Genomic DNA, 26,682 nt, shown 5'->3' with positions numbered 1-26,682 from the left:
AAGAACAGAAAGTATCGACATGGTGAAATATTCTCTCTTCTAATCGATGGCAAATGCTTTTGTCCTATGGCCATTAACATTGTCACATTTTTTTAACTCTAAAATACTTCACGCGTCAATTCAAATCAATCAAACACAATCGACTTACTGTCGTTTTCTAAACTTTATAATTGAATTCAATACGAAATTAAACGCTTTTTTTCTCGCCAACTAAGATTTTAGTTGTTGGCCGGAAAAAAGCCTTAAATATTTAATTGAAAATCTTGTGTAGTTTAACGTTTTACTAATACAGTATATGTATGATTGACGGGGTAAGGCAAAGCGACGCATGGACAATTTGTCAACGATAGAAAGTGCTTGCCTTTTGGGAAGACTTTATATGAGAAACTGGTCTCTATCTAGGTGTTAGACACGTGAGGAAAACTCGGAAAACTCCACGTGGCCAGAAGTGAGTCCTCAGTCAACTAGTGTTTAGTGACTTAATGCACACGGTCACATGCTATTTTACTAATATATGGTCATCACACGTATGTATTAATATTTATGACTAACGTATTATCGTTAGATCAGGAATAAATCGTTATGACTGTTTTTTGATATGCAATCTTGTTAACAAAAAGACATCTTCAATTTTACTATGAGAAATTCTATTTATGTCAGATTTACGTAAAAATGTATATCTCGACCGATCGAATAAACATTTACAATATATTTACATGTATAAAGCAGTCTAGACACGTTTTGAATTTTAAAAAAATTACATTTTAAAGTAGAGGTCATTGACATTCGAAAAAACTAAATTTTTCTTCACCACCAAACAACGTTGTAAAATTTCATATTAATATATTAATTTTTTTTACTAATTCTCTCAGAAAGTTAGTATAAACAGAGAAAAGAGAAAAATAGAACAGTCCTTTCGTATAAAGGACATTATAAAAATATTACCGTATTTTCGCGGAATGACTCGTATGCCGGTCTATCCGGGAAGGCCACGAAATCAAATGATATTAGCAAGGTTGAGGCCGAAGTTTTCAACGCGAAAACGTGTACGTCGGACGTTCAGCGCCGCTTTCCTGTAAGCCTAGAAGTTTGACAATGGCGTTTGGAACGTCGAGCATGACTCCACTGACTTTCCAAACGCCATTGTCAAACTTCTAGGCTTACAGGAAGGCGGTGCTGAACGTCCGACGTACACGTTTTCGCGTTTAAAATTTCGGCCTCAACCTCGCTATATCCATTTGGTAAAAACCGGCACGCCAGCTTAAGCCCTGTACTCACGTGCGACAACTGACGACAAAAACCGTCGACGGAACGGCAAAATTTAGACCAATAGGAGGGCCGTTTAGCAATGTCGTCATAAAGATCACGCGTGACGATAGCATTCGAACTATGGCGGTCGGCGAGCTAAAATGCTTTAAAAATTTTTATTTTGAGATTTTTCAAAATTTTCTTTATACTTTTTTATATTTTAGTACCAATTTAATAAAACTTATACAAATTGATATATTTAATAAATATAAATGCTAACAAATGTTTGTAATAAGCTTATATACTGTATGTTGTATTGTTCGTTTTGGAATGGATATAATAACAATAAAAGTCAATTTACAAGTACCATTTTACTGCACAAAAAAAAAAAAAATTTATTTCGATTTTAACTTTCAACTTCGTAACCACTCTTTTGCCAATCGTTAATGTAATTTAAATGAAACTAACGGTACTTGATTTCATGAAATAATATAAGTAATAGGCCTACTAAATTAGAAAAAGTTGTCCTGGAACAAAACCATTTGAAAATAAAAATAATATTGAAAACGAAAATAGCTAATTAGCCTTGCTGTTTGACTCGATAGTTGCTCTTATCGAGTTAATTAGAACGTTGTAACAACTCTCCAGTACTTCATTTTATACAGAAATAATTAGATGGACTTACAGAAAAATTTATCGTATAAAAAAAAAACTTTTAACAATGATTTTACAGTATTTTTTTTCTTTAAATTTAATCTTAATCGTAGAAGCTACATTAAAATGCGATTGACATTCCGGTACAACTTTTATAATTAAAAAGAAAAAATTAAATTCGAAATTTATAATTGATATAAATTTGATTTTACAATTTTATTTTCTGAAAAAAAATTGTAATTATTTTCTCTAATATTAATTTGATAATTTTTTTTATATATATATACAATTAAATTAAGGTTTGCTCATATGTTTGAAACTCTAGATTATGTTTTAAGTTTTTTTAGTACAAAAAATAATTGCAATTTGTACTAAACAAAAATTTTTGTTTAGTACAAAATTGTACAAAATTTTTTGTTTAGTACAAAATTAAATAAAAAAAAATTTTTGTACTAAACAAATTTTTTTTGTTTAGTACAAAAAAATTAATTATTGAATAAAGATAAAAATGATTTTATATTTTTAATAGAAAATCATGTTTTTGAATTATTAATACAATTCGAATGGATTACTCGTTTTGAAATAATACAATTACAATATATAAGGAAAATATATGGGTTAGACAGAACAGTACCTGGATATGCCATACGACATGACACAAACCGTCTACAATTGGAGCCCTATTTGGTATCAAGAATACAAAAATTTTATAAAAGAATGATTAACAGTGATCAACCTTAGATTAAGACCATATTAAATAATCTGAAAAGTCTAACAGAAACAAAGAAAAATTATGTCAACAATTGGTTTACTAAATATAGTCAAATGCTGGCTAAATACGGAATTTCTCCTATTTTATTTGGAAATACAGAAGAAGACTGGCAATTTGGTAACCGTACATTAATAGAAAATTTGTTTAACAACTCTATCCATCAAGAAATACTTAAATTACAGAGTTCAAAATTTCATCCCTGGTATATGGAGAACTTAAACTTTCCTCCTTCAAATGAATACATCAATTTTCACCTACCGTTTATGATTAAAAAATTTTATATGCAGCTCCGATTAAACAGTTTTTATATATTAGTGGATCAGAATTATATAAGGATCAGGAGAGAAACATGTAAATTATGTCAGGAGCAAAATTCGATCTTCCATATAATATGTATTTGTAGAGGTTGTACAGAGATTAGGCAAAAATACGGTATTTCCACTTTATCTGAGAGTAAATCAACTAATGAATTCTATAAAAAGTTGTTTCAAATTAATCTACTGCATCTTATAATATATATATATATTCCTGTGCATAATGATGATAAATAAATATTTAAAAAAAATTCTTTATAAACTCTCATATTCAATAACATTTTAATAAAATTACAGTTTAAAAATGATAAATAAAATAGAATTTATTTTAAAAATAACCTTCGCAGATAACCGTCTTTAGAAATTTGGTAGAGCTGTCAGATTGTTAAATGTAAAATGCCATACTTTGCTATTGTTGAGTATATTATTCAATGATATCGCCACAGTAAAATGTCTTTCTTCATTTTTAGTATAACGTCGTACCGTTTTTCGATTCTAATATAGTCCTACATATACTTATGTAATGTTCATTGACAGAAGCCTATTGAACTGATTGAACTGGTTCAGTTCAATTTAACAATCTTTATTCATTTTTTAACGAATGCTAAAATAATAATTAGAAAAAAAATACTTAATTTTATAACTTAAAGAATCGATTAATTTTAAAATTTATTACCGATTAGTGTATTAATTAATAAAGTAAACTTCTGCACAATTTTAGTAGGAATATTTGGTATCTTTTTAAAGATAAATTTAAGAACGTGCTAGTGTAGATTGTTGCTCAGACTCTGTAGATTTAAATTCGTATTGTTATGGCAACAATATTTCAAACGTTAACGAAATGGAGCAGCTTAATGAAGAGGAAGGAAAAATTGTAGTTAGCGAATTTTTCAAATAGCATGAAGAAAGGAGTAGAAGTTTTATAGTTAAGCATTTTGTGGATATGGAAAAGGTGAGAAGGACAGTTTATACCATTATAGAAAGGCTGGAAAAACAAAATATACTCAGAAAGTGTTTGTTTAAAAAATATCTCAAGTATTCAAATCACCCTCTCACCTCTCCATTAACAAAGAAATGTGCATAAAGGAGTGAACTAGGATGAGGTTGATCCCATTCCTGAAGTGACACCACTCAGATGGCCCGTATGTCTTCTGGCCGGACCTCTCAGCTGCACATTACAGTTCTGGAGTCTTAAATCAGCAAAGAGAACAACGTTATAAATGTTCTTCAGCTGTGACCAATCGAACGATTATTGTACCAGCTAGACAAAAGATGTAAAAAATAAGCAGTCTTCCAAAAAATGAAACGGAACTGAAACAGTCAATACGGACCATGGACCATATAAAAATAAAGTAGTTTGTTTTTACTGCAGATTTTTTTGTTTACTCACCCTTATATTGGCATGTTTGGAGTTAGCTATGCAATCTTGTATGTAATGTTGTATACCAAGAAATTTAAGAATAATTTATAAAACATTCTGCTTTTTTTAAGTTGTTGTATATGTAATAATGTGTTTTAAAAACACGATTGATTGTTTTAAACTAACTCCGAGAAGTACATAGTAAATAATATCAAAAATCTTATAAACAGAGTGGTCTAAACGTTTATTGATTAAGTTAACAGATGTTTAGAAAGTCGGTTAACTGACTGTTTGGCCACCATACACGATTGTAGAAAATATATTAAAACGTAGACACCGAAAATTCCCGTTAGCCGAATTTTGTAGAGTTTGAATTTGTATTTATTTAATTTTTTTCATATTATTTCATTTTAAACAATGATATTTAATTTAGAAATTAAAGAACCATGAAGTGAAGACATTCCTCTTTAATTATTATAATTGTTAAAATTTAACAAATTGAATTAGATTCACTTTCCATTTCTATTTCCTTGTTATTAAGTCTATCGATATCATAATCAGTCCGGTTTTATATTTAATATAATTTTATAGTTTTATTTGTAACTAGACTTGGCATCCAAATCCACAGAAGTAATTTTACAGGAGTGTTCGCTGTTGGCTCGATTATTAAACCTGTAAATCTTACGTTTAGAAGGAATTCTGCTCTTTTCCTTCCTACATATCAGCTGGACAAATTTGGCAAAACACGAATGAAGCATTAAATGCCTAAAATTCGACGACATAAATCCATAAACGAAAGGGTTGAGCGACGATTGGATAAAAGGTAGAAGATAAAAGACAATACGAGCCGCATAAGCCGAATGGGTAAAGTTATCGAGTCCCTGTTTGATGGCAACATTCATCACTAGACGAGGACCCCAACACACCAGAAACAAGATAACTACAATCAGAAGCATTTTGATAATCTGCGAGAGAAATTAAATGGTGAATATTTATATCAGTTGTTGTTTTATATCACAAATCTTTCTTGATATACTTACTTGTTTTCTTCCTTTACTCACTTCTTTGCCATAATGATGGTGACAATGAGGCTTTCTCTGAACAGATGATGAGAATCGAACGTCGTTGGAATGCCTACTGTAATTTGCCACAACTTGTGCCTTGCTAGAGGTGAAAGAAACAGGCATTGATCGTTTTAAAATCAGCTTAGAATTATGTAGAATTTTATTCTGAACTAGAAAAGAAGCTCAAATTATAAAAGTGACGTTGTTTAGATCTGCCGTTTAGCAAAGAAAGTTATTAAAAATATTTTACTCAAAAAAATCCATTAGTCTAGATTACCTGGATACTTGAGTCATGACGGCGACGTTTCTGGTGCTACTCCATAATTCTCTTATCACCCAAAAATAACAAACGGACATGAAAAGTGCTGGCAATACAAACATTGTCACCAATTGATACACAGCCACATAGAAAGCTAAGAAATGATTGTTATCCCAACAATAATATAATGTTAAATTAGTGTTGTTATTGTAGTATGTTATTGGATATATTCTCTGGAGTAAAAAAAATTTAATAAGTAAAAATTGTATAAAAGTCACTATCCATTTAAAAATTTATTATTATTTTTAATATGAGAAATGAATTAGCTTACTTTAGTTGCAAGAACGGGACATGCTAGAAAAGTGGCAACTGTCCATACCGCTACCAAACCCTTTCGACAGTTACTCAAAGTGCAAAATCTTCTAGCTTGTATAGGAAAAACGATGACTAAAAATCTAGAAAGAAGCCATCAAAATGAAATCATATATCAATAAACAGGTTACTATAGCAGCAGTGCCTACCTCTCGCAGCTGACGGCTGTTAAATTAAGAATAGATGCCATTCCGGATAGCATTTCGATGTAAGATCGAATCTTGCAGGTAGCACCTCTGGCATCCCAGATAATGAGAAAATACTCCAGAGTTTCCAAGGGAACGCATACTAGTAGCTGGACCAAGTCTGCAACTGCAAGGCTGACCAAAAAAATACAGGTTGGAATTCTGGACGGACGAAGACCCGTCCAAGTGACCACAACCACGCTGTTTCCAATTACACCAACCACAAATGTGACGGAGTGTACGAGAATGATGGAAACAAAACTGGGATTGAGCGTCGAGGGATCTAACATATCAGTCGGATGTTCTAAATAGATCTGAGTTGGCTCTTCGCAGATAACTCCAGTACACGTGGTTGGATCCATTTTAGTTATATTCAAGTTTCTTTACTCAGTCTAAAGCAGATAAATAACAAAATCTTGACATCGTAGAAGTAGCCTGAAAACAAGGGAAAAGAAGCTTAATCATCATCTCTAGTTAAATTTAATCTAAAACTATTTACATTTAATTACTTTAACGTCTATAACAACTTACTATTACCACTAAGAGCAACAAATTTAAAGAATTTGAAGCTGTTTGAGGAGGTAAAAACGATAAAATTACATAAAAGGAATTAAGAGAACAAATAAGCTATGAGAGAAAAGGAAGCTAATTAAAAATTAATTGTGTTACAATTAAATTTTTGTTAATTAATGTTTTAACTCCTATTTCTTTCTCCAGAACCGCGTACGAAAATGTTGTTAAAACGAATTTACAGAGATTTAGGAGCTTGTACATTTTGAATAGTTTTATGAAATTAATTGCTATAAACATTGGATGTTTACCTAATCTCTAATAAATTATTAACAAGGGGAACTTCATTAAATATCCTTCAACACACGACGATGCTCCTGTTCCTAATATTCAAACTTTAATGAGTAGCAGTTATCTAATTCGACTAAGTTTGTGTAACTATGAAAAATGATCCAAAACACTAAGTTACTATAGTAACATTAATTGCGTTATTTAAGAAGTGACATTAAAATTATAAAACACTTTTTACTCGAGATAATTTATTTAAAAATTAATAAAAACTCTTAAAAAAAAACATTTTAAAAAATCTTTCGATCTCAATTAAATTTCTCGAAAGTTTAGACCAGAATAAATTAATTTTTGATAACGAATACGAACGAGAGAATTTGTAAAATTGCCTCTACAAGTGAAGAGAAATTAAAAGTGAAGAATTAAAAATAAATTTTTTTTTTTATTACCTTATCAGCGTTTTTTCCCCTTCAATACAAATTTAAAGTTGGCATTCTTGGATTGAAGAAGAATGCAAAAATTAAATTTTATGATAATTCTTCAGGCAATAAAATTTCAGTTTATAATTAATAAAATTAGAAATATATGCAGTGTGGCCTGAAAGTCTGTTAGTGGCATTGTAAAGACTAAATTATTTCCTTACTTAATCACGTTTCCACTAATTTTGTACAAGGAAAACACTTTTTTTTGGTTGACTTTTGGGCCTTCTTAACTTTCTGTAACTTATTAAAATTATTATTATTATTATTATTATTTTTTATTATAGAAAGCTATCAAATTTTGAATAATTAGTCACGAATCTCTTGCAATTAATCTCTTAATGGAAAAACTTGACTTAATCGCACCATAAAATGCATTGGAGAGTTATCGAACGTAGTTTTTATAAGGCAAAAATCGATTTTTCTTTGTTAATTAATCGTGTCCTCTTGTAAAGTGAAGTAATTAGAGTATAACCAAAGTCGTTATGTCGTATAATTATGACTAAAAAGTAAACAGAAAAGTGGTGAGAAAAGTCAATCTTGTTCACTAAATTAATTTATACGAATCGCGTGTTTGCTGTTGACTATAAAAGTTTCTTTCACTATTTACTGTAAGTGCTGCAATTTATTTTAAGTGTATAAAATGTATAGCTATGTGTTCAACTAATTGATTTTTATTTCATCATAAAAAGTAAGTTAATTAATAATTTTATAAATAAAAACATTATTGGGTTGCATTTTGACAAAAAATACTAGACCCATAAAACCCATCGTCGTTCGTCCGCTTGTCTGTCCTTCCTTAATCTCAAGAACGGCGTTAGATGAACGTCGAGACGAGATTTGGAAAGCTTGGGGACAAGATGCTCTAATTACCTATATACGAACTTCCGGGCTAAACCGGAAGTCGCGTGATTTCAATTCAAACATTTTCTCCAGAACAGAGTTGCATAGACTAGCATGGCTCTGTTGTTATCAGAAAAAGTGTGATATACAGGGAAAAGACACTACTAATTTGAGAACGAGAGCATATATTTTAAATTAAATAAAGTAAAAATATGATTAAAAATTGCAGTCCGGCATTAATTTTTGTGATTAATCCTGTATATATGCTGATGCTGATAAAAGAAGATCCCCCATATTAAACTACTCATGAATGCATTTATGATATGGGCCCAAGATGAATTTTGGAGTATTTGTAGATGTGTTTATATTCATACGCAAACAGAAAATCATACATTACATTGTATAATTTAAAGACACAAACGGACAGACATACGAAATATCTGATATATAATCTGATACAACCGATAATAATACAGTACATGCATATACAAATCACTTATTCGCTCAAAGTAGAAACAGTTAACAGATGTAAATATATACAATACATAAAAATGCATTTACACATGTAAATAATCAATTAATATTAATAAACATCGATACTTACATGCTGCACATAAACGCGTTAGAAGCAGAAATAGTTAACTAATAGACACACATACCGTACAGATATAAAATTTTTATGTTGTTACATTAAAAAATGCACTTTAATTTCCCGATACCGATTTACTATAGAATATAAATTATATGAACTGTTTAAAATCTCTTATAAAACAACATTTTAGATAATATTTTATATTCTTTTGAGACATTCGAAACGAAAAGCAAATGTTTTCGATCGAAAAAATGAAGCATTATCATTTACATTAAAATCTATTTTCGATTCAGACAAAACGTGAAGAGATTGGTAGATGTGCAAAAGGAAACAGCTTATACTTCCAGCTTTATCCGAGATTAAAGTTAGAAAAAAAACCACTCCAAAACTAGAAAAAAATAGAGGAGTTTTTCCTAAATATAAATTACTGTTAAAGCGTACGTAGTAAGGAAACGTTTGTTATTCCTTTCGTTTTAAAGAATAGCATCTGTCAGTTTATCGATCCTCATATCCAACTGTGTAATTTTTATGAATAAAGTATGCTTGCCTTGTCAAAAACATCTGTAAAACATTGAATTCAACAGAAAGATGAATTCCCACTTGATAATAAGCAGATGAACAAGTTAAAATTTTCACTGTATAATTTATTTATTATGTTTTTAGACATGCGAGATCCATTTATTATTTAAGAAAAGTTTACTGTACGATATCACTTTTAAGAAAATAGCGAAGTAAAAATACAGCAGAAAAACAAAATTTCGATACATTAGAAGATAACGATCAGTAAAATTTTGAAGTCTATTTTTATACGTTTCAAAAGAAAACAATTTTCTAAATAAATAAATGTTTTATTCTCTTAAAAGTTCTTTTCTAGTCCTAATAATATGCTTAATAATAGGCTATCTAATTATTTGCAAGGAATATTGTAGAATGGCATGGTAAAAAAAAAACTCTGACGTGATGTAGTGAAGAATATTTTACTCATTATTCTCAAGTAATCTGGTTTAAGAGGGATTAACCATAAAAGAATTCATTATTTTATGGAAAATAATAATATAAAAAGCTTTTTATCTAACGTTTTTAACGTTTATTTTGGTTAAGTAATTGTTTAATAATCATCTCGTTGAGGTGCACACTGAAACGTGTGTTAAATGTGGCGTTTATGTATTTAATGAACTCGAGATTGAAATAAATACTTTATATATAAGAAAGAAGAATTACAAATTGATTTTTCTTGGCCTGTTTCACTTCAAGTTCTTTATAAATGCTGTTTTTAAGTGTAGATAGAAACAAAAACAGATTATACTTAAACACGCGTGTGTTTATGTAAACACTTAGGTGCTTGTGTATATTACATGAGTGTTTACGTGAACGCATATATATGCATTAAATACGCATTTGCGTATTATGTATACATCCTCTGTGTTTATAACACAGTCTCATGCGTTTACGTTTTTACATATGAGCACATGTAACACACACGTGTTGACGTTTGTTATGAACTGTATACGAAACGTGTTCTTATGCGTTTCAAACTGATAAATTTAAATAAATAGCTTTGCAAGATTTGTATGCTTGCTTATATATAAAATCGATTTTCTATTCGTTTCATTGTAAATTGTTTACATGCCTTGTTTATTTAAGTCTTGTTCGCAAATGCGGATTACATGTAAACACATGTAAACACATCTATGTTTACTCTTTGCTAATTATTCATTTAAATAAAGATTTTACATATTTATATGTTTATAAAGTAGTTTCCTTTTCGGTGTTTGCTAGAATAACGTGTAATATTTATGTGTTCTGTACTGTTCAGCCAAGTGTACATGAATTGACAGGGAGGGATTTATAAAGATGCGATAGTAGGCGATCGTCCCAAGAGCTTTTATGGCTAACTCTGAAACAATATTTTTTATATGAGGGGCATGCAAGAAAAAATTGGGAACCCCTGCCTATAATAGATATTGGTTATTCCGTACTAACACTAAAAGTGAAGTAGTCGAAAATTGTAAAAATAGTGTTACGTAATTCTTTAAAAATGTTTTAGCTCGGTAAATTGGGGGTCAACCGGTCTGGGCCATAAGCCAGCACGCGACTGACCCAAAATTTCCTCCTTAAATTAATAAATATAAATTAAATTAAATTAAATATTAAATTAATAAAATTCTTAGTTTTCATTTTTGTATTGTTTATTTAGTGTATACCTACTTCAAAAATAAAAAAAAATTGCAGATACCTACAGAGTGTATACGCTTATATGTATATATATATATATATATATATATATATTAATTAATGCACCGAATCATAAGAGATCAGCGCTTTGCTTCAAAGGTCGATTCGTTGTGCAAACTACTTTCTATTGTCTGAGCGTGTTAACAACGTAAGTCTAAGTGTAAATAAGAATTAGTGATAGAGATTGAAAGCGCTTTGCGAGGAAAATGATTTGTTTATATAAGCCTACTAATTGTATCGAAAATACAGTAATGCTTCTTTTCTAACCATCAGAAATTAGAAAAGTATACCAGAAATAACATCATGGGATAAATTCGTTTTTATCCTTACTCTGTTTTTGTTTTATATCCACTATACAAGAAGTTAAGCACTGAATTTCTCAGAAAACTGTCACGGATAACAGAAATAATAAGCAAAAATGGATTTGGTGATGAGTTGTGAAACATTGCACAGTTATCAATTTAAACGCCCATAATTATTTTAAACATCAAAATACGACTTGATGTGATTTTATTAGCAAAACATCGAAATGTACCGAAAGATTATCGCCAAAACTAGGAAGGTTACAACCGAAAACGTTGAGAAAACAATTTCATTTAAGAAACTTTCAACTCCAAAGAAAAGAACACAAAAAAACTCCATTTACAGGTCTGGACTATTTCGGTTTGTCGGTTGTTCGTGCAAGTATTCCAGAAATGTTTAGAGAAGTGGTTATCGTACAATATTTTTCTATTAAAAGTTAAATAAAAATATTTCAACACAGCACTTCTAACAGAACTGCTGTATTGATATTCTCAAACTTACATGTAAGGACTACAAAGGAAAGAAGGATAGTTACAGTATCTCTTATCCATAGAGATTTCATTTATTATTTTTCTATTGCTATCTAATGAATATTTACTGTACTCATCACTATATTACATCTACTAGTAAAGAAATCTTTTTGTTTTTTTTTTGAAATTTTGACAAGAAATCAAATCATCATCGCTGAATTAGATTTGAACAAAAAAGCTTCAATTAAAATAATGGAAAATAGACGAAAGAAAGCTTTAGATCGAAAAATCGTATATTGTTGTATATAGACATAGTTACTTACGCCAAATAAAACAATGTAAGCAAAGATTACCAGATATTTTAGATGAAAAATGGGCAAATGAACATCATGGTATCATAGAAGTAAACAGTCAAATTTTGCTAGGAAAGGTTGATTTTAGTAGTGTCATGCCCTGTACTGTACATGATACTTGTTCATCATCCATACAATCATGCCGGTCATCTATCTAACTCCGTTCAGAAGAAAATTGTTGAATTAAAATTACGTAACTTTGGATTCAGATCGGAAGTTCATATATAGTTAATAGGGGCCTTCTTTCCCTTAAGATTTCCATATCTGGTCTGAATTTTTATACAGCTAACTCCATTCTCGAGATTAAGGAAGGATAGACAGATAAATGGATGCCAGTGGAAATTTATAAGTCTGCAATTTGAAAATTACAGTCCAATTACTGTTTCTGAAAATTTAAGGTTTCAATTTTATTAATACAGTAAATAAAACCTGTGTGAATAGGAATTGCACGGTACCGAAAATTTTTTTCGTTTATGCAGGTATCTCCGATTTATTCGGGTTCCGTTTTGGGCAGTATTAAATGTTTAACGATTTTACAAAATGTTATGTGAAAAGTCGACGTGTTTGTGATTTACTGTGGGATCGTCCATTAATTACTTAACGCTAATTTTATACTTTTTAACACTGTTGAACGTATCCATCCCCAAAATTACGTAACGTATATCTTCGATCAACCCCCGTACAAAGCACGAGGTACTGAATATTATATTATACTATTTATTGCGTACATAATGTACTGTAGAAAGCAGTGAGATAAATATCCAAACAATACTCGTGTTCAATATTTCGCGAATTAGACTACGAAAGTCGTAGCCAAATCTGAGAAGTCGTCGCCATTTGGAAAAATAGCTTAATCACTAGATATTTAACAAACAACATCAATCAGTTTAAAGATCCTAGCATTATGTAACGTTTTGTAAACACCTCCCTTGTAATGCAAAGTAATGGTTACCTGCACACAAACACACAATATCTGAGTTACGTAATTTATAGACAGCTTGCTGTAAGCTTGAAAATTCTCGTATCAATAACTAATCACTTATTAAAAACTGTCTTGAAAAGGTAATCTTTCGTCGGACAGACAGACGTACTGTACCTTCTGAATGTTTCGTGCATCCCCCGAAACAGATATAAAGACTAGGACGGATTTTAGTTTAAAAAGCATTGTTTTAACTAATTGTTAAAGCCGTAACGCTTTTATATATTATTTTATTTTATTACACGAATTAAAAATCGTCTCTCCTTAAGATTTATTGATAGATCCTCCTTTGATTTACGCGACAATATAAGAAATTTAATAAATTAAAAGTTTTGAAAAGAGTGTTTCTTAGCAATTAAACTAATTAATGTGCGTGCGTAGTTAATATGCGTAATTAATGTGCGTAACATACGCATATTAATTAACAGAACAGATTTAGCCTAATATAATATACGTTAAATGTGTTTTTCTTAATCTAAACTCTTTGAAATCAGATTTGAAATAAAATTAATTAAAGAAAACTTTTCGAAACTGGATAATTGAAAAAGTAATTATTATTATAATTTATTTATCTGTAATTATAATGTAAGATATAAATTTAATTATAAAATGTTTTTTTTTTCCAAACGAGATAAACATTCTTTTACTGTATTCAATGTTTTTTTTTTCTTAAATTACAATTCAGAGTTCATTAAAATAACACGTAACAAAGCTTGGTGCCTTCAGTTTTCTTTGTACTTTGACTTTTAGATAAAAGTGATTGGAGTAAATACAGTCACGTGTTTAAATTTTGAGGTCCATCCTGAGGTTCCATAATATAACGAAGCAAAATGTTCGCAGGACCTAAAAAACTACTAATTTGTTAATGATCCCGGTTTCGTTTGCTCTAATATATAATATAGTTTTAAGTATTTAGTGTAAAAAAGGAGTCGACCCTCCATTTTACGCACCCCGATATAACTGATTTCGGCAACAGTGGACCAAATCAGTCGTTCCAAGACATTTGTCAGAGTGGAATTACAGTTACCGAGAATATCGAATTGCTTCTGTTAGTGAGCTGAATGTTAACTAGATAGTGTGTTGACAGTAATTGTTGCATACCTGTTTGGAATTGTGATGCTTTCTTCGTATTTACTCAATACAAGCTGTTGACGGTTGGTTGGCCGAGACGGTTCAAGTGTCAGTCTACTACTAAGGGGATTAGGGATCGAATTTGACAAATTCCTGGCCAGTAGCCCCTCACCACCCGGCAATTCACATTGTATTGGCATGGCCGAACCCGTACGGAAAAAGGTTTTCTTAGTGCCCATTATAAAGCAAGGGTTAAAAAAAAAATAAAAAAAAAATTATATAACATATATGCTGTTTACGTGGTTTTTCATGTCTCATATATCATCGTTAAGTTCGTTTTGTAGGTCATGTGTTTTCGGATATAATATGCAATACAGACGGTATTATCGGACCATAATTTTCTCCATTAGCCCGTTATATTGAGGGTGAGCTGAAAAACGTTTTCTTAGTACCCTCTTATAAACTGAATGAAGTAAACATTATGCAAATATACATCAAATTTAACATCGAGAATTTTTATAATTTTTAGTTTTTTTTTTAAACTTTTGCTATTATTCCGACTACAATTTTCAAATTGAAGACCTGTAAATTCCACTTGCGTTTAGCTGTCTGTCCTTCCTTAACTCCGAGAATGAAGTTAGATGAAATTCGAGACCAGATATGGAAATCTTAGGGATAGAACGCTCCGATTAACTATAGAAGAATTTCTGGTCTAAATCAGAAGTCACATGATTTCAATTCAAAATTTTCCCCAGAACGGAGTTGCGTAGATGACCGGCATTACCTATTGTTATCAGGAAAAGTATGATGTACAGGGACAAGACACTCGAGAACATATATTTTAAATTTTAAATCGAAAACATATATTTTAAATTGAGAACACATATTTTAAATTTTAAATCGAGAACATATATTTTAAATTTTAAATCGAAAACACATATTTTAAATTGAGAACACATATTTTAAATTTTAAATCGAGAACATATATTTTAAATTTTAAATCGAAAACATATATTTTAAATTTTAAATCGAGAACGTATATTTTAAATCGAGAACATATATTTTAAATTTTAAAAATTAAAAATATGATTAAAAATTACAGCCCAGCATTGTGACGATTTCATACTAACTAATTGATTGATTTTTTTACTTTTAACCTAACTTTAACGTTTATGTGATGAACTGGTTTTCAGGTTTATTTAAAACTTAAAATTTTATTCGAAATTTTCATTTAATTTGCTAATAACCATAGTTCGAAATTTATTCTACCTATTCTAATAGGTAATAAGATTCCCAAAACAAAATATCGTATTGTAATGAAGCTTCAAATTACTACTAGAGGAAGACAGATTCAAAGTATTCACGATAACATACGAATATGAAAAGTTATAATTTAAATCTCTCACGGCAAATTAATCTCGGAAAATTTCTCTATCTGTTATGCAAATTTCCTAACGAGCGGCAATTAGCCAGATAACAAACGAAAAATGGCGAAACTATTACTTCCACGAATATCAAATCTTTCACTGGAACTATTAGGTAATCTGTTTTATGTAGATTTAAATGTATATAGCTGTATAAAAGTTAAAGTGTAAAGGAATTTTTAATAAAATAAGAACTGGTGCAAATAAGAGTTGCAGCAAAGGAGGACAATGGGGTTATGAATGAAAAAATTGTTGTTATTATCCTAACAGTGGACGAGCAAAAAATTATTGCGACGATTGTGTTGCCCTGTGTATATATAAACACAGGGCAACCCAAAATTTTGATAACCGTCTTCTTTTACAATCAATTGAGCAATTTTTGTAAAAAGTTAACAATTCCTACAAATGTTGAAGCATTGTAGATTACACTTTGTACAAGAAGGATCTTATTTTGAACAATTTTAAGAGTTTATAAGTAATAAAGTATTTGGATAAGGCAAAAAGTTTATATATATATAGCCTCCGGGTGCCGTAAATCCATGATACTCTTCTGTCGTAAAGTGTAATTTTAGATAACAATTAAGGACCATAAGTCTTATAGTAAGTTATTACGAAACTTCTATTTTAACTACACCCACATAAAATTGCATTATTCGCTTTTATCAGCGTACAAAAGCCAAATTTATCCAAACTTGTAATTATATACCATGCCTGAAAAGTTGTTTTCTTACTTACTTTGACGTTTAATCAATATCACTTTAGTGTATCAGTCCTCTTATTCTTAAGTTTTAAAAAATTTTACATAACAGGCGTCTATATAGAAAAAGATATTAGTAAGAGCAAAGTTGATGGTACTTTAATAGAAAGAAACGTGACGTAAATTAAACTTTTACTTGTTAGATCCATTTCTGAAAGTCGAAGTGGAAGTAGGAACTAAAAAAGAACACGGCTTTTTATCAAAATATTATATTAGATTTTTTTTTTAAATTTCAGTAATAACATAATAGTGGGCGAATAAACTTATAAACTAGTGTAAGATGAGATGAGTATTGCAAAATAGAATCATATAAGGCGAAAAATGTAATGATTTTTTCCTGTTTATTTTGCTTTTTCTAAAAATGTCTACAATATTACTTCTGTTTCTTTATTGATGGATTTCAACAAATAAAATTCTTCGGCTAGAGATAAGTATGTGCGCCTACTAAGATATGTTTAGTCTAAATAGTGCTCGTGTAGGCCCTAACGTAGGATAGTCTCAAAACACTACAGATTGTTCATTTCATTTCGTTTCTTGTGTATTAAGAAAAACTTTTATTCTTTCATCAAATTTTATTATTTAACAATTATAGGGTAAATCAGGGTTACATAGTGAACACATGTAATTACTGTATAAACTGTATTGTGTTAGTCGAAAGGTGTGATGTTTACGCGCAATTGTTGTAATTAAAGTAAACAAAAATTGATATGAGAGTTCAGTAAATGGATTAAATTCATAGAAGAATTTATTAAATAAAATATATAATATTTTACATTTTTATTTAAAAAAAAATTGTAAAATTGTATATATTTCAGGATTAGGAAGAGTGAATTTCTGCAATAATAAGCATACATTTGGCTATTATACATTTAGATTGGAGAGCCACAAAATACTTCATCAAATTTACATAATACTGTTTAGAACATATCACAAAACTATATTAAACTTATAGATTAATGCGTATACCTACGTTTATACGTATTATTAAATCAAAATAGCAAACATTTATCTACTCTCAATACCTTCATTTTAAATTCTGATTATAGGCCCACGTGTTTATCATTGTAACGATATATACAGTATATAATTTCATCTTCAACGTAGTAATAATGCACTTCTATTATAAATCTCGAAACTTGACACTTCCAGCTCAGTTTCATTCATAGTTGTGAATAAAACCGAGCTATAGGATTCTTCATTATAATCTTCCAGCTTTATCATATTTGATAGCATATAGGAGACAGTTTATCGTCTTTTTAATATCGGAAAATAATAGAATATTTATATATAAAATTTTAAGTATTTATCATATTTATATGTATTTTTGAGAGGGCTACAATCCCCATAAACTGTAACAATCTTCGAAACTTGTGATCTGACGATCTACTCCTGGTAACATTGTAAATGTATAGAACATTTACCTGGGTGAAAAAAACAACACCTATAAATCCTTTTCCTTCTTAGCGAACATTCCTTTTAGTGTTTTGTTTCCTCGTAAAATCGATTGTTTTCTCTATTTTTTCCCCGGTCGATTTTCGGATTCTCAAACTTTCAAAACAATGAATCAATAGAAACTACACTTGGTGCCGTGGGAAAGTACCTACTTATTAGTGTTTACTATATGAAAAAAGCCGTTACTATATCAAAAAGCCGTTATTAAAAACGAGAAAAGAAAATATACCACTCTAGAACAAAGAATATAGATCATACTTGAAAATACACACACATATATATATATAAAGTGAAAATCTTGATATACGGATAAGAAAATAATGCTTCTAATGATGACAATATAAAAATGATGTTGCACCAGAGTGGTTAGATTGCTGATGAGATACTGATATAATGGCAACTACTTATATCAGATTTATGCAGTTATTTCGGCATGACAGCTTATTATCGTCATCAATTTTTACATATTAATATGATATTTATTCACAAAAGGGTAGTAATTCACCGCTTCTAATTCGTGTAGGAAGGTAAAATACAAATGAGAAAAGAATTGAAAAAAAAAAATTAAATTGGCAAAAAAAGAAAAAAACAATAATAACCAGAATATAGCAATTATTTTTCCCAATTTGAGACATTAATTTTCAGTAGGCTAATCTTCTCTAATTAAAGTTAAAATTTATATATAGAAATAAGGTTAAGATTTTCTAATAAATAAATAAATAAAAAATTCTATAAGAAATACTATTTTTTTCGTTGCTGCTTTTAAATTATAATTATTTGTCATAATTATGACGATAGTTTCGTAGTAATGATGATAATAATAGTAAACATCATCATCAATTGTAACTTGTAACAAATCTTACAACCTTAATCATTTATAATAATGGAACAGAGATCGGTTACAGTAATGTGTTATCCATTTTGGAAATTAATTTCTTCACGAAAATTAGTTTTTTTCTTTCCTTTTTTCTTTTATTAAAGTAAACGATACCTTAGAAAATAGGATGAGAAAATCTAGAAATCGAACCCAATTCTTTGATTCTAAAAAGGTGAAGAATTAGATGATATTCGATAACACTTTCATCGTTTAATAACGCTATAAAAAGTAGAATAAAAGACAAATTCTTGCAGATAAAATACAAAGAAAGAATGTTTCTTTTATAAAAAAAAAATAAATTTAATGCTTTAGGGTTTTCAGCTTTTGGAAGTTATATAATGTAATAGGAACTTTAGCAATTATATTGAAGAGTTAAAAAAATTTTGTACGAAAGTTAAGAAGAAAAAAAAAAAAAAAAATAGAAAACTCACATTGTTAAATGCGGTAGAAAGTCTTTTCATCATTAACACGCTTTTAAAAGAGTTAAATACGTTTAACAAATTCAAAGAAGAGTGGCATGAAAAATTACGCAATTTTCTTTAATTGCCAAAATATATTCAAAAATATTTTCATCGTCTTAATCAGTAAAAATAATCCTTAATAGTCCTTAATTCGTTGCATTGTAATACATGATCTATACTTAATTATATAATAAATGTTTCAATCAAGTTTTTAACTTATTTAATTTAAAATATATGCTATCGATTTTAGTAGTATTGTCCCTGTACATCATACTTTTCCTGATAACAACAGAATCATGCTGATCATCTATCTAACTCCGTTCGGGAGAAAACTTTTTAATTGAAATCACATGACTTCTGATCAAGATCAGAAGTACGTATATACTTAATTGGGATCTCTTGTCTCTAAGCTTTCATTTTTGATCTCGACTTGCATATATCTAGTTCCGTTCTCGAGATTAAGGAAGGACAGACAAGTCTGTCTGTCCTTCCTTAATCTCGAGAACGGAACTAGTTAGACAACAGACAGACAGTAGGAATTTATAGGTCTGCAATTTGAAAATTGCAGCTCAATTACACATATACGTAATGGATAGTGTATAATAACAACAATAGAGATGTATTACTCAATACATAATCTCTGTTAAGCGCATCATATCAATAAATTATAGGCCTATATATTTTTAAATTTTCTAACAAATTTCAACTTAAACAAGTGTTTACCCGACTGAAGTTCCATTTACACATTCTAATTTAACAATCTATGGATAAGAATGGCAATTTTCAAGCAAATAAGTAGTTGTAAAGATATCATTAGATTCGTTATCTACAACATCTAATGTTTTTAGTAGTAAATAGGATCACACTAATATACGAGAAAATGATGTTTAAATCATCTCAATAACATTTAAATTACGACTTTTCACTCTTCTGTATTACTTAAATTAATTCTGGAGTATCTCTTAGCAACTGTTACTCTATAGTTATGTTGCCGGATAATGAGTTTGACAACCAATCCCAAATTGTATGAAAATTCGAAACAATCTATTCACTTACTCTGTTACAGACGAGCTATTTTGTATAAAAGTGAAATGTTTACCGAAACCATGACGCCTTCTTTAATTTCCAATTAATTCGACCGATAATGTTTCTTCTTTACACACGCTACTATTAGAAAGACAATACACGAATAAATTATTTATAATTTGTTTTCTATAATATTACGTAGATAAGAAGTCATAAAGAGATTTCGAATATTATATTGGGTAGTCCAGAAGTTAAGTTAACCACGTTTTATAGGTTTCAGGCACGCTTGTAAATATTAATTAAGGATAAATCGATTAAAAAATGCTACTTAATCCTAATAATCAACTTTTGTATATAATTTTAATGTAGAACATTGTTATAATTTATAAATTGAAACTTGTAAGCACAACCTGTTGATAGTTCTGGATGTAGATTAACGTTTAATATCCAAATTAATTCACGTATAACTTGTATTTAAACATCTAATAAACTTACCCAACGATTAATCTTTTAATCTAAGATCTCTATCGCATTATTTATATACAGAATAACGCGTGTATAATTTTAAAAATCTTCATAAATAAATAGTTTATTTAAATTTCTATCTCTTTAAACAGTAATCGAATTGTAAAATTGTACTTACTTGAATCAGACAGGCATCAATTCCGTGTTTTCTTGACCAATTCTAAGTTCCAACTGGATGTAGAAGCGCTGCCATCCTATAGAAACTGTTGGAAGCGTGACGTCACCGAATTCATCCCTCCATTTCCAAGCTAACAATTTAATATCTTTAAGGCAATTTTTTAACATTCTTTTAATTTTATTTTAAAAAAATACATAAAAGCTAGTAAATACAATATCAATATTACAGAATAAAATCTCATTAATACTATTTAAAAGCATCTATTACGTATTTTAATGACGTAACAATCACCTTATTCTCTAATTGGATGCGATGGAATTTTAAAAATTTAAAAATAACGACAAGCTTTTAGTTGATGAGTGGTTTTTTTTATTGTTCATTTTTTTAATTAAAGAGTAATTAAGGAGAATGGCTTAGTAGACAGGTGACTTTACGAATGGATTCGCTAGAAGAGTGCAACATCACTTTGACAGTTTAAGACATCAGACCTAATGGCTGTACTTGCTCTAGTAATTTATCTACAGAGATGACACTACATTAATTCCTTTATAGCGAAAGATCATCAGTGTCGCATTTTCATCGATGTCTACACTTTACTACTTTTCTTTTAAGCTTAACTTCACATCTGTTGCACTATAATAGATTTTTATCACCGATACTGTTCGAAATTTACCTTTAAAAAAGTGGCCAACAATAACAAATATCGATAAATATCTGCATTAGTAACGATAATAATATTTAACAAATCTCATTTTCTTGTTATTTTATTATTTACACACGTTTTAAAATTTCATTAAACATTTTATTTAATCCGTTCGAACAGAATTAACGGTCTTCGGAAGAGATTTTCCGTGTACATTGTACTGGCTCGCACATGTTTTATTATCAAATTTTGAAGTAGGATATTAAATTTAAGTATATAAAAAGAAAAATACACGATAGGAATCTATTTTGAGAAGGTAGAAAATAAAAAAAAAAGACACCACAAAAAGTTAGAATGTTTAAAATGTAACTTGATAAGTTTTCCACTTTCGAAACAATAAAAAAACTCGAGAAGTGTAATTTGCATATAAAGCACGCAACGTTAATTTCCTTAATAAATTATTAATTGATAAGGATATCGCATATTTTTCTTTCTTCGTCACCGTTTTTTTTTTCCTTTAACCTTAAAGAAAATAGTTAATTTTCCACTCGATGCCTTCCATTTAATTAGCCAAAGCGAAAACTTTAATCCCATATACCGTACACAATTTCATTCCGAAAATTTTCCGTACATCAATCATCACTTATTAAACTTTCCTATACACATATATATATATACATTTTACTGCCGGATTATCGATAATTAATATAATTCTGACTTAAATTTCTGAAGGAAACGTAATGATTGGTTGTAATTCCCGATTATAATTGTTCGACGTGAATTATTATCCGAAGTAAACGTGCCAGCACTAACTGAATACGAATCGATATCGAATACTTTTGCGCTTTATATTTGAATTTTTTACTTTTTCCTAACGTCGAATTAAGTTTTTTTTTGTTTTCTTCTTTTTTATAAAATTAATTTCGCATTCAATTTAATTATTGATATATTAAAACTGATTTAAAAAGTTTGCTTTTGTTTTTTACATTAGAAGGAGATTAAATACACTATATATTGTATTTTAAAATTCGGTTTTTATGTCTTTGATGAATTTTTAATGAAATTTTTTATTAAAAAATCCGTTTCGATCCATTCGATATATACTTATTTACAGTATAAACTGCAACGAATCTATTCAATATTAGTGGTGATTTTATGTTTCGCTTGACTCTTTTATGTAAGTTAGCGTAGTGTAAAACTTGTATCACTTGATGGTTGACGTGATACAAGGTTGAGGATCTTAACTAATATAGATTCTGAATATTAGATCAAGTCTTAGTATGGGAATTCATATATTTATGCGTGCTTGAAGCCTTTAAAAGTGTAAGGTTCTAGGCAAAAACCTAGACTGCGTAATAACTTACTGTAGCTTTTGTTTGGTGATAAAAAAAACTGTTTAATTATCAAAATTTAGTAAAGTTTCTCCGTTAATTTATTGTGGCATTTCTTTTTCCTCTTTTTTTTTTGGTAAAATTTAGATATTTAGATTAAATTATTTTAATTTTAACTCTTTTTCTCCCCGCAGGCAGTAAGAGAACTTTACTTACTTATTGTTGTTTATTCCACAAAATTATTAATAAATTTTGCAATGTCATATATTTTGAAATATTACTTTTAGTTGGAAATTTTTTTCATTATACAGCCGAACTTCCAATAACGAATCCTCTCTAAACGGCCGCCATTTTTTTGATAAAAAAAAAAATTTCCTTTGTGAAAAAGAATTTGAAAACATGGTTAATAAACTTGACTATAAACGTAAAAATTAAATTTTTCTTTAAAAATATCAAAGAATAATTACGTTTAACATTGTAAGCGCCACAAAAAGATTTTGTACAAACGTTCTCGGACCTCCTAGAAACACAACAGACGTTCTGCACGTTAAAGGTAATTGATTTCCTACAATGTCAGAGCTAAAAAATTAAGTTTTCTTCCAATTTAAGGTAGGAACACGCTAGAACTTTTTTTGCTCAATGACCTTTATAGCAGAAAAATACGTTTCAGTCACTCCTTTGTTTCCATTTCCTGCGCAGAGATACAACATCTTATTTTCCGCCCTATTGTTTGACTTATGTGACGTTCTCAAACGTTCGGTCTGATTGGCTCGCGTCATATTCAGAAACAAAGATGTCGAGCAGTGTTGAACGTTTTTCAGCTCTACTTCGGTCGTAAATATTTTCTTTTTCTGTTGTAAAATAGATTTTTCTGCTCAAAAAACAGGAATTTCAGAATATATATATATTTAAAAATATAACTATAAATTTAATTGTTGAATTGTGTTAAACTGAAACAAGATTCTACAGATATAGTTAATTCTAATTTCCTCAATAACATATGAATTTAGAATATGAATCTAAGTAGGAAGAACATATTCAATTCAACTTCCTCGAGTATATTTAAATTTTTTAAATGTATTCTCAACATTTGTCGTTCGTCCGGCTGTCTGTCTTTCCTTAATCTCGAGAATAGCGTTAGATAGATGACTCGTTTGACTCTAATACTAACGGAAAAGTATGATTTACAGGAGCAAACACTACTAATTTGAGATAGATAACATATGTTTTAAATTAAAAAAATTATTTAAAATATGATTAAAATTGCAGCCCGGCGTTGTGACGATGTCATAATAAATAATTGCCCATTTTTAAAAATAAAATCTCATAACAATTGGAAAAGTTACGCTACTCGTTGCTAGATTTTTTAATATTTTCATTAAAATTATTATTATTTTTTCAAAAATTATAAGCCTCCTTGCTATGACAGTAATGTAATTAAACACTTACAAATAATAGAAAACGAAGAAAAATATAATACTTTTTCGTCTATTTTTACGTATTATACTGTCAAATTAATCTAACAAGGAAAAATAAATCGATAAGTCAAAGTAACACAAGCATTTTTTTTTTTTTTTTTTTAAAGATGAAATTAATTTAACTTTGTTGTTAGAACAAGATCAAATAACTCGTATATAATTTTGTAATTCATAATTTTGTTTTCATTTTCATCGTCTTTCCTTTCTCTGTTTAGCATCAGAAAGTAATCATCTAGTGGTGTTGATGTGAAAGATTATTAAATAAGATTTTGCTAAACTTGATTACTGCTTGTTTATATGCTGGAAATCTCATTAATAAAGAAGTACTTAAGAAGTACTTGCTAAAGCCATTTTATTTTATATGGAGCTCAAAATAGAATTTAACCACAAGGAAGTTTATAATCAAAGGATAAAACGTGTTTTTTTAAAGAAACTTTTCATTGTTCTGGCATAAGTTTCAACTGAAAAGTTATATATTTAAAAAATAATTTACCCGTATATGAATACGAAAATCAATTTTAGATATTTTGTTTTCACGTTTGAAAATTCTACATTAAGTATTATAAAAGGATATATTATATTCTATACAGTCTATTTACAGAAGGAAGCCATTATTAATGTAATATCCGATAGACTTAATCCGTGTATAAAATAAGAGAATTTGTCGTAGAAAGTTTTTTAAGAAAATATTATACATAAAAATTAAATAGAATATTTTGTATGTTTTTATTATATAGAGTATATTTTGTTGAGAAGTGGCTTAAAGAGTAACAGTTTCCTCGTGTATCAAGCATGACTCAATTGAAATAATATCTCTTCTATTTTAAACCAGAAGTTCGTATATAGTTAATCGGGGTCTCCTGTTCCTAAGCTTTCATGTTTCGTCTCTACTTTTATCTATATAACTCCGTTCTTGAAGGACAGACAGAAAGACTGACGCCGTTTATAGATCTACAGTTTTTGAAAATTGCAGCCCAAAAATTATCCTTAATTTAAACACGAGTCAAAATATATAAAATTTTTTTTCTTTCTTTATTATTATTTTATTTCTTTTAGTTGAAGTCTCAACACTTAGCATCAATCGATTTAACGTCTATTATTCTACACAAAATAACAAATTGGCAGAAAATATTTAAAATACATATGATTAGAAGGTTAAAAACTATCGATAAGAAACCCATTAAACATGAAATGGATCAATAGTCAATGGAATTTTATCAAATAGCCTTCTCATTTAATAGATTATACAGTAAAACCGCGATTTAACGGACTAATTCGAGCCGAAAATACGTTTAAAATGGAGAGTTTTAGTTTTCACATATGTCATACGGATCGGTAACTTTGTCCGTTAAATCGAGGTTTTATTGTAATGATATTATTGTTTTTCAAACTAATGAGATTTAGATATGTTCGGATGAAAATTATATCCAAATTTTATATACCGTTAATTCATATTGTGCGAATGAAAGTTATGTATAGTCAGGTCCAGATGAAGGAAACGGTTAGGACTTTGTGGGTCGAGATCTTTGATAAAAGATCTCAAAATTTAAACTTTTGTATAAAAACCTGACCCAAAAGTGATATACAATAAAATTTCTTTTGATAATTAGTGCAAAATCTGTTTTATTTGCTCCCAAAGAAAGGGTACAAATTTTTCTGAAGCTCGTCGAGATCTTTGATAAAAGATCGGAATTTCGGATAGAGTTTTCTCTCACTTCTTTCAGGCTCTAAATATTATAATTTTAATTTTAGAAAATGTATTAAAAAATACTTTATTATAATGCAAAATTGTTCATAAACTTTTTCTGTTTTGCAGATTATTCTTTAAATTTGTGTCTTTGTATCATCAGTCTTAACATCAAATAAAGACGTAAGCAATACTTTTTGGGATGCAATTTAAAAAAATTATAGACCTATAAACTTCTACTGTCTGTCTGTCCTTCCTTAATCTCGAGAACGGTGTTAGATAGATGAAAGTCGAGATCAGATACGATAAGCTTAGGGGCAACACGCCCCGTTTAACTATATAATGAACTCCCGATCCGGATCAAAAGTCATAGTGATTTCAATTTAAAAACTTTACCCAGAACGGAGTTGCATAGATGACCGGGCACGATTCTGTTGTTATCAGGAAAACTTTGATGTACAGGGACAAGTTTCTACTAAAATCGAGAGCATATATTTTAAATTTATCGACAGCCCGGCATCGAACGATGTCACAATCGTTTTTGCTCGTTGA

The 26,682-nt window shown here is 29.2% G+C and overlaps 1 protein-coding gene across 1 annotated transcript; it reads right to left on the bottom strand.

Annotated features, from left to right (window-relative positions):
- Positions 1-4,940: 4,940 nt before the first annotated feature.
- Positions 4,941-21,034, bottom strand: LOC136984001 (allatostatin-A receptor-like). The gene is made up of 6 exons (XM_067280899.1): positions 20,992-21,034; positions 6,193-6,663; positions 6,003-6,126; positions 5,690-5,904; positions 5,389-5,512; positions 4,941-5,313 (listed from the first exon to the last, which is right to left on the bottom strand). Exons 2-6 carry the CDS (start codon positions 6,588-6,590, stop codon positions 4,942-4,944), a joined length of 1,233 nt encoding a protein of 410 aa, XP_067137000.1. The 5' UTR covers positions 6,591-6,663; positions 20,992-21,034; the 3' UTR covers position 4,941.
- Positions 21,035-26,682: the final 5,648 nt, after the last annotated feature.

Source organism: Centruroides vittatus, unplaced genomic scaffold, assembly GCF_030686945.1.
Source record: "Centruroides vittatus isolate TY-2023 unplaced genomic scaffold, ASM3068694v2 contig_900, whole genome shotgun sequence".
NCBI classification, from domain to species: Eukaryota; Metazoa; Arthropoda; class Arachnida; order Scorpiones; family Buthidae; genus Centruroides; species Centruroides vittatus.
Note: the sequence above shows the minus strand (reverse complement) of the source record. Positions and strands in the feature narration are given on the sequence as shown.

Coding starts and splice junctions, on each gene's coding strand:
- LOC136984001 (XM_067280899.1), bottom strand. CDS start 6,590: ATGGATCCAACCACGTGTACTGGAGTTATCTGCGAAGAGCCAACTCAG. Junction 5,513..5,689: donor GTCATGACTCAAGTATCCAG/GTAATCTAGACT, acceptor TTTCACCTCTAG/CAAGGCACAAGTTGTGGCAA. Junction 5,314..5,388: donor TGAGTAAAGGAAGAAAACAA/GTAAGTATATCA, acceptor TTTCTCTCGCAG/ATTATCAAAATGCTTCTGAT.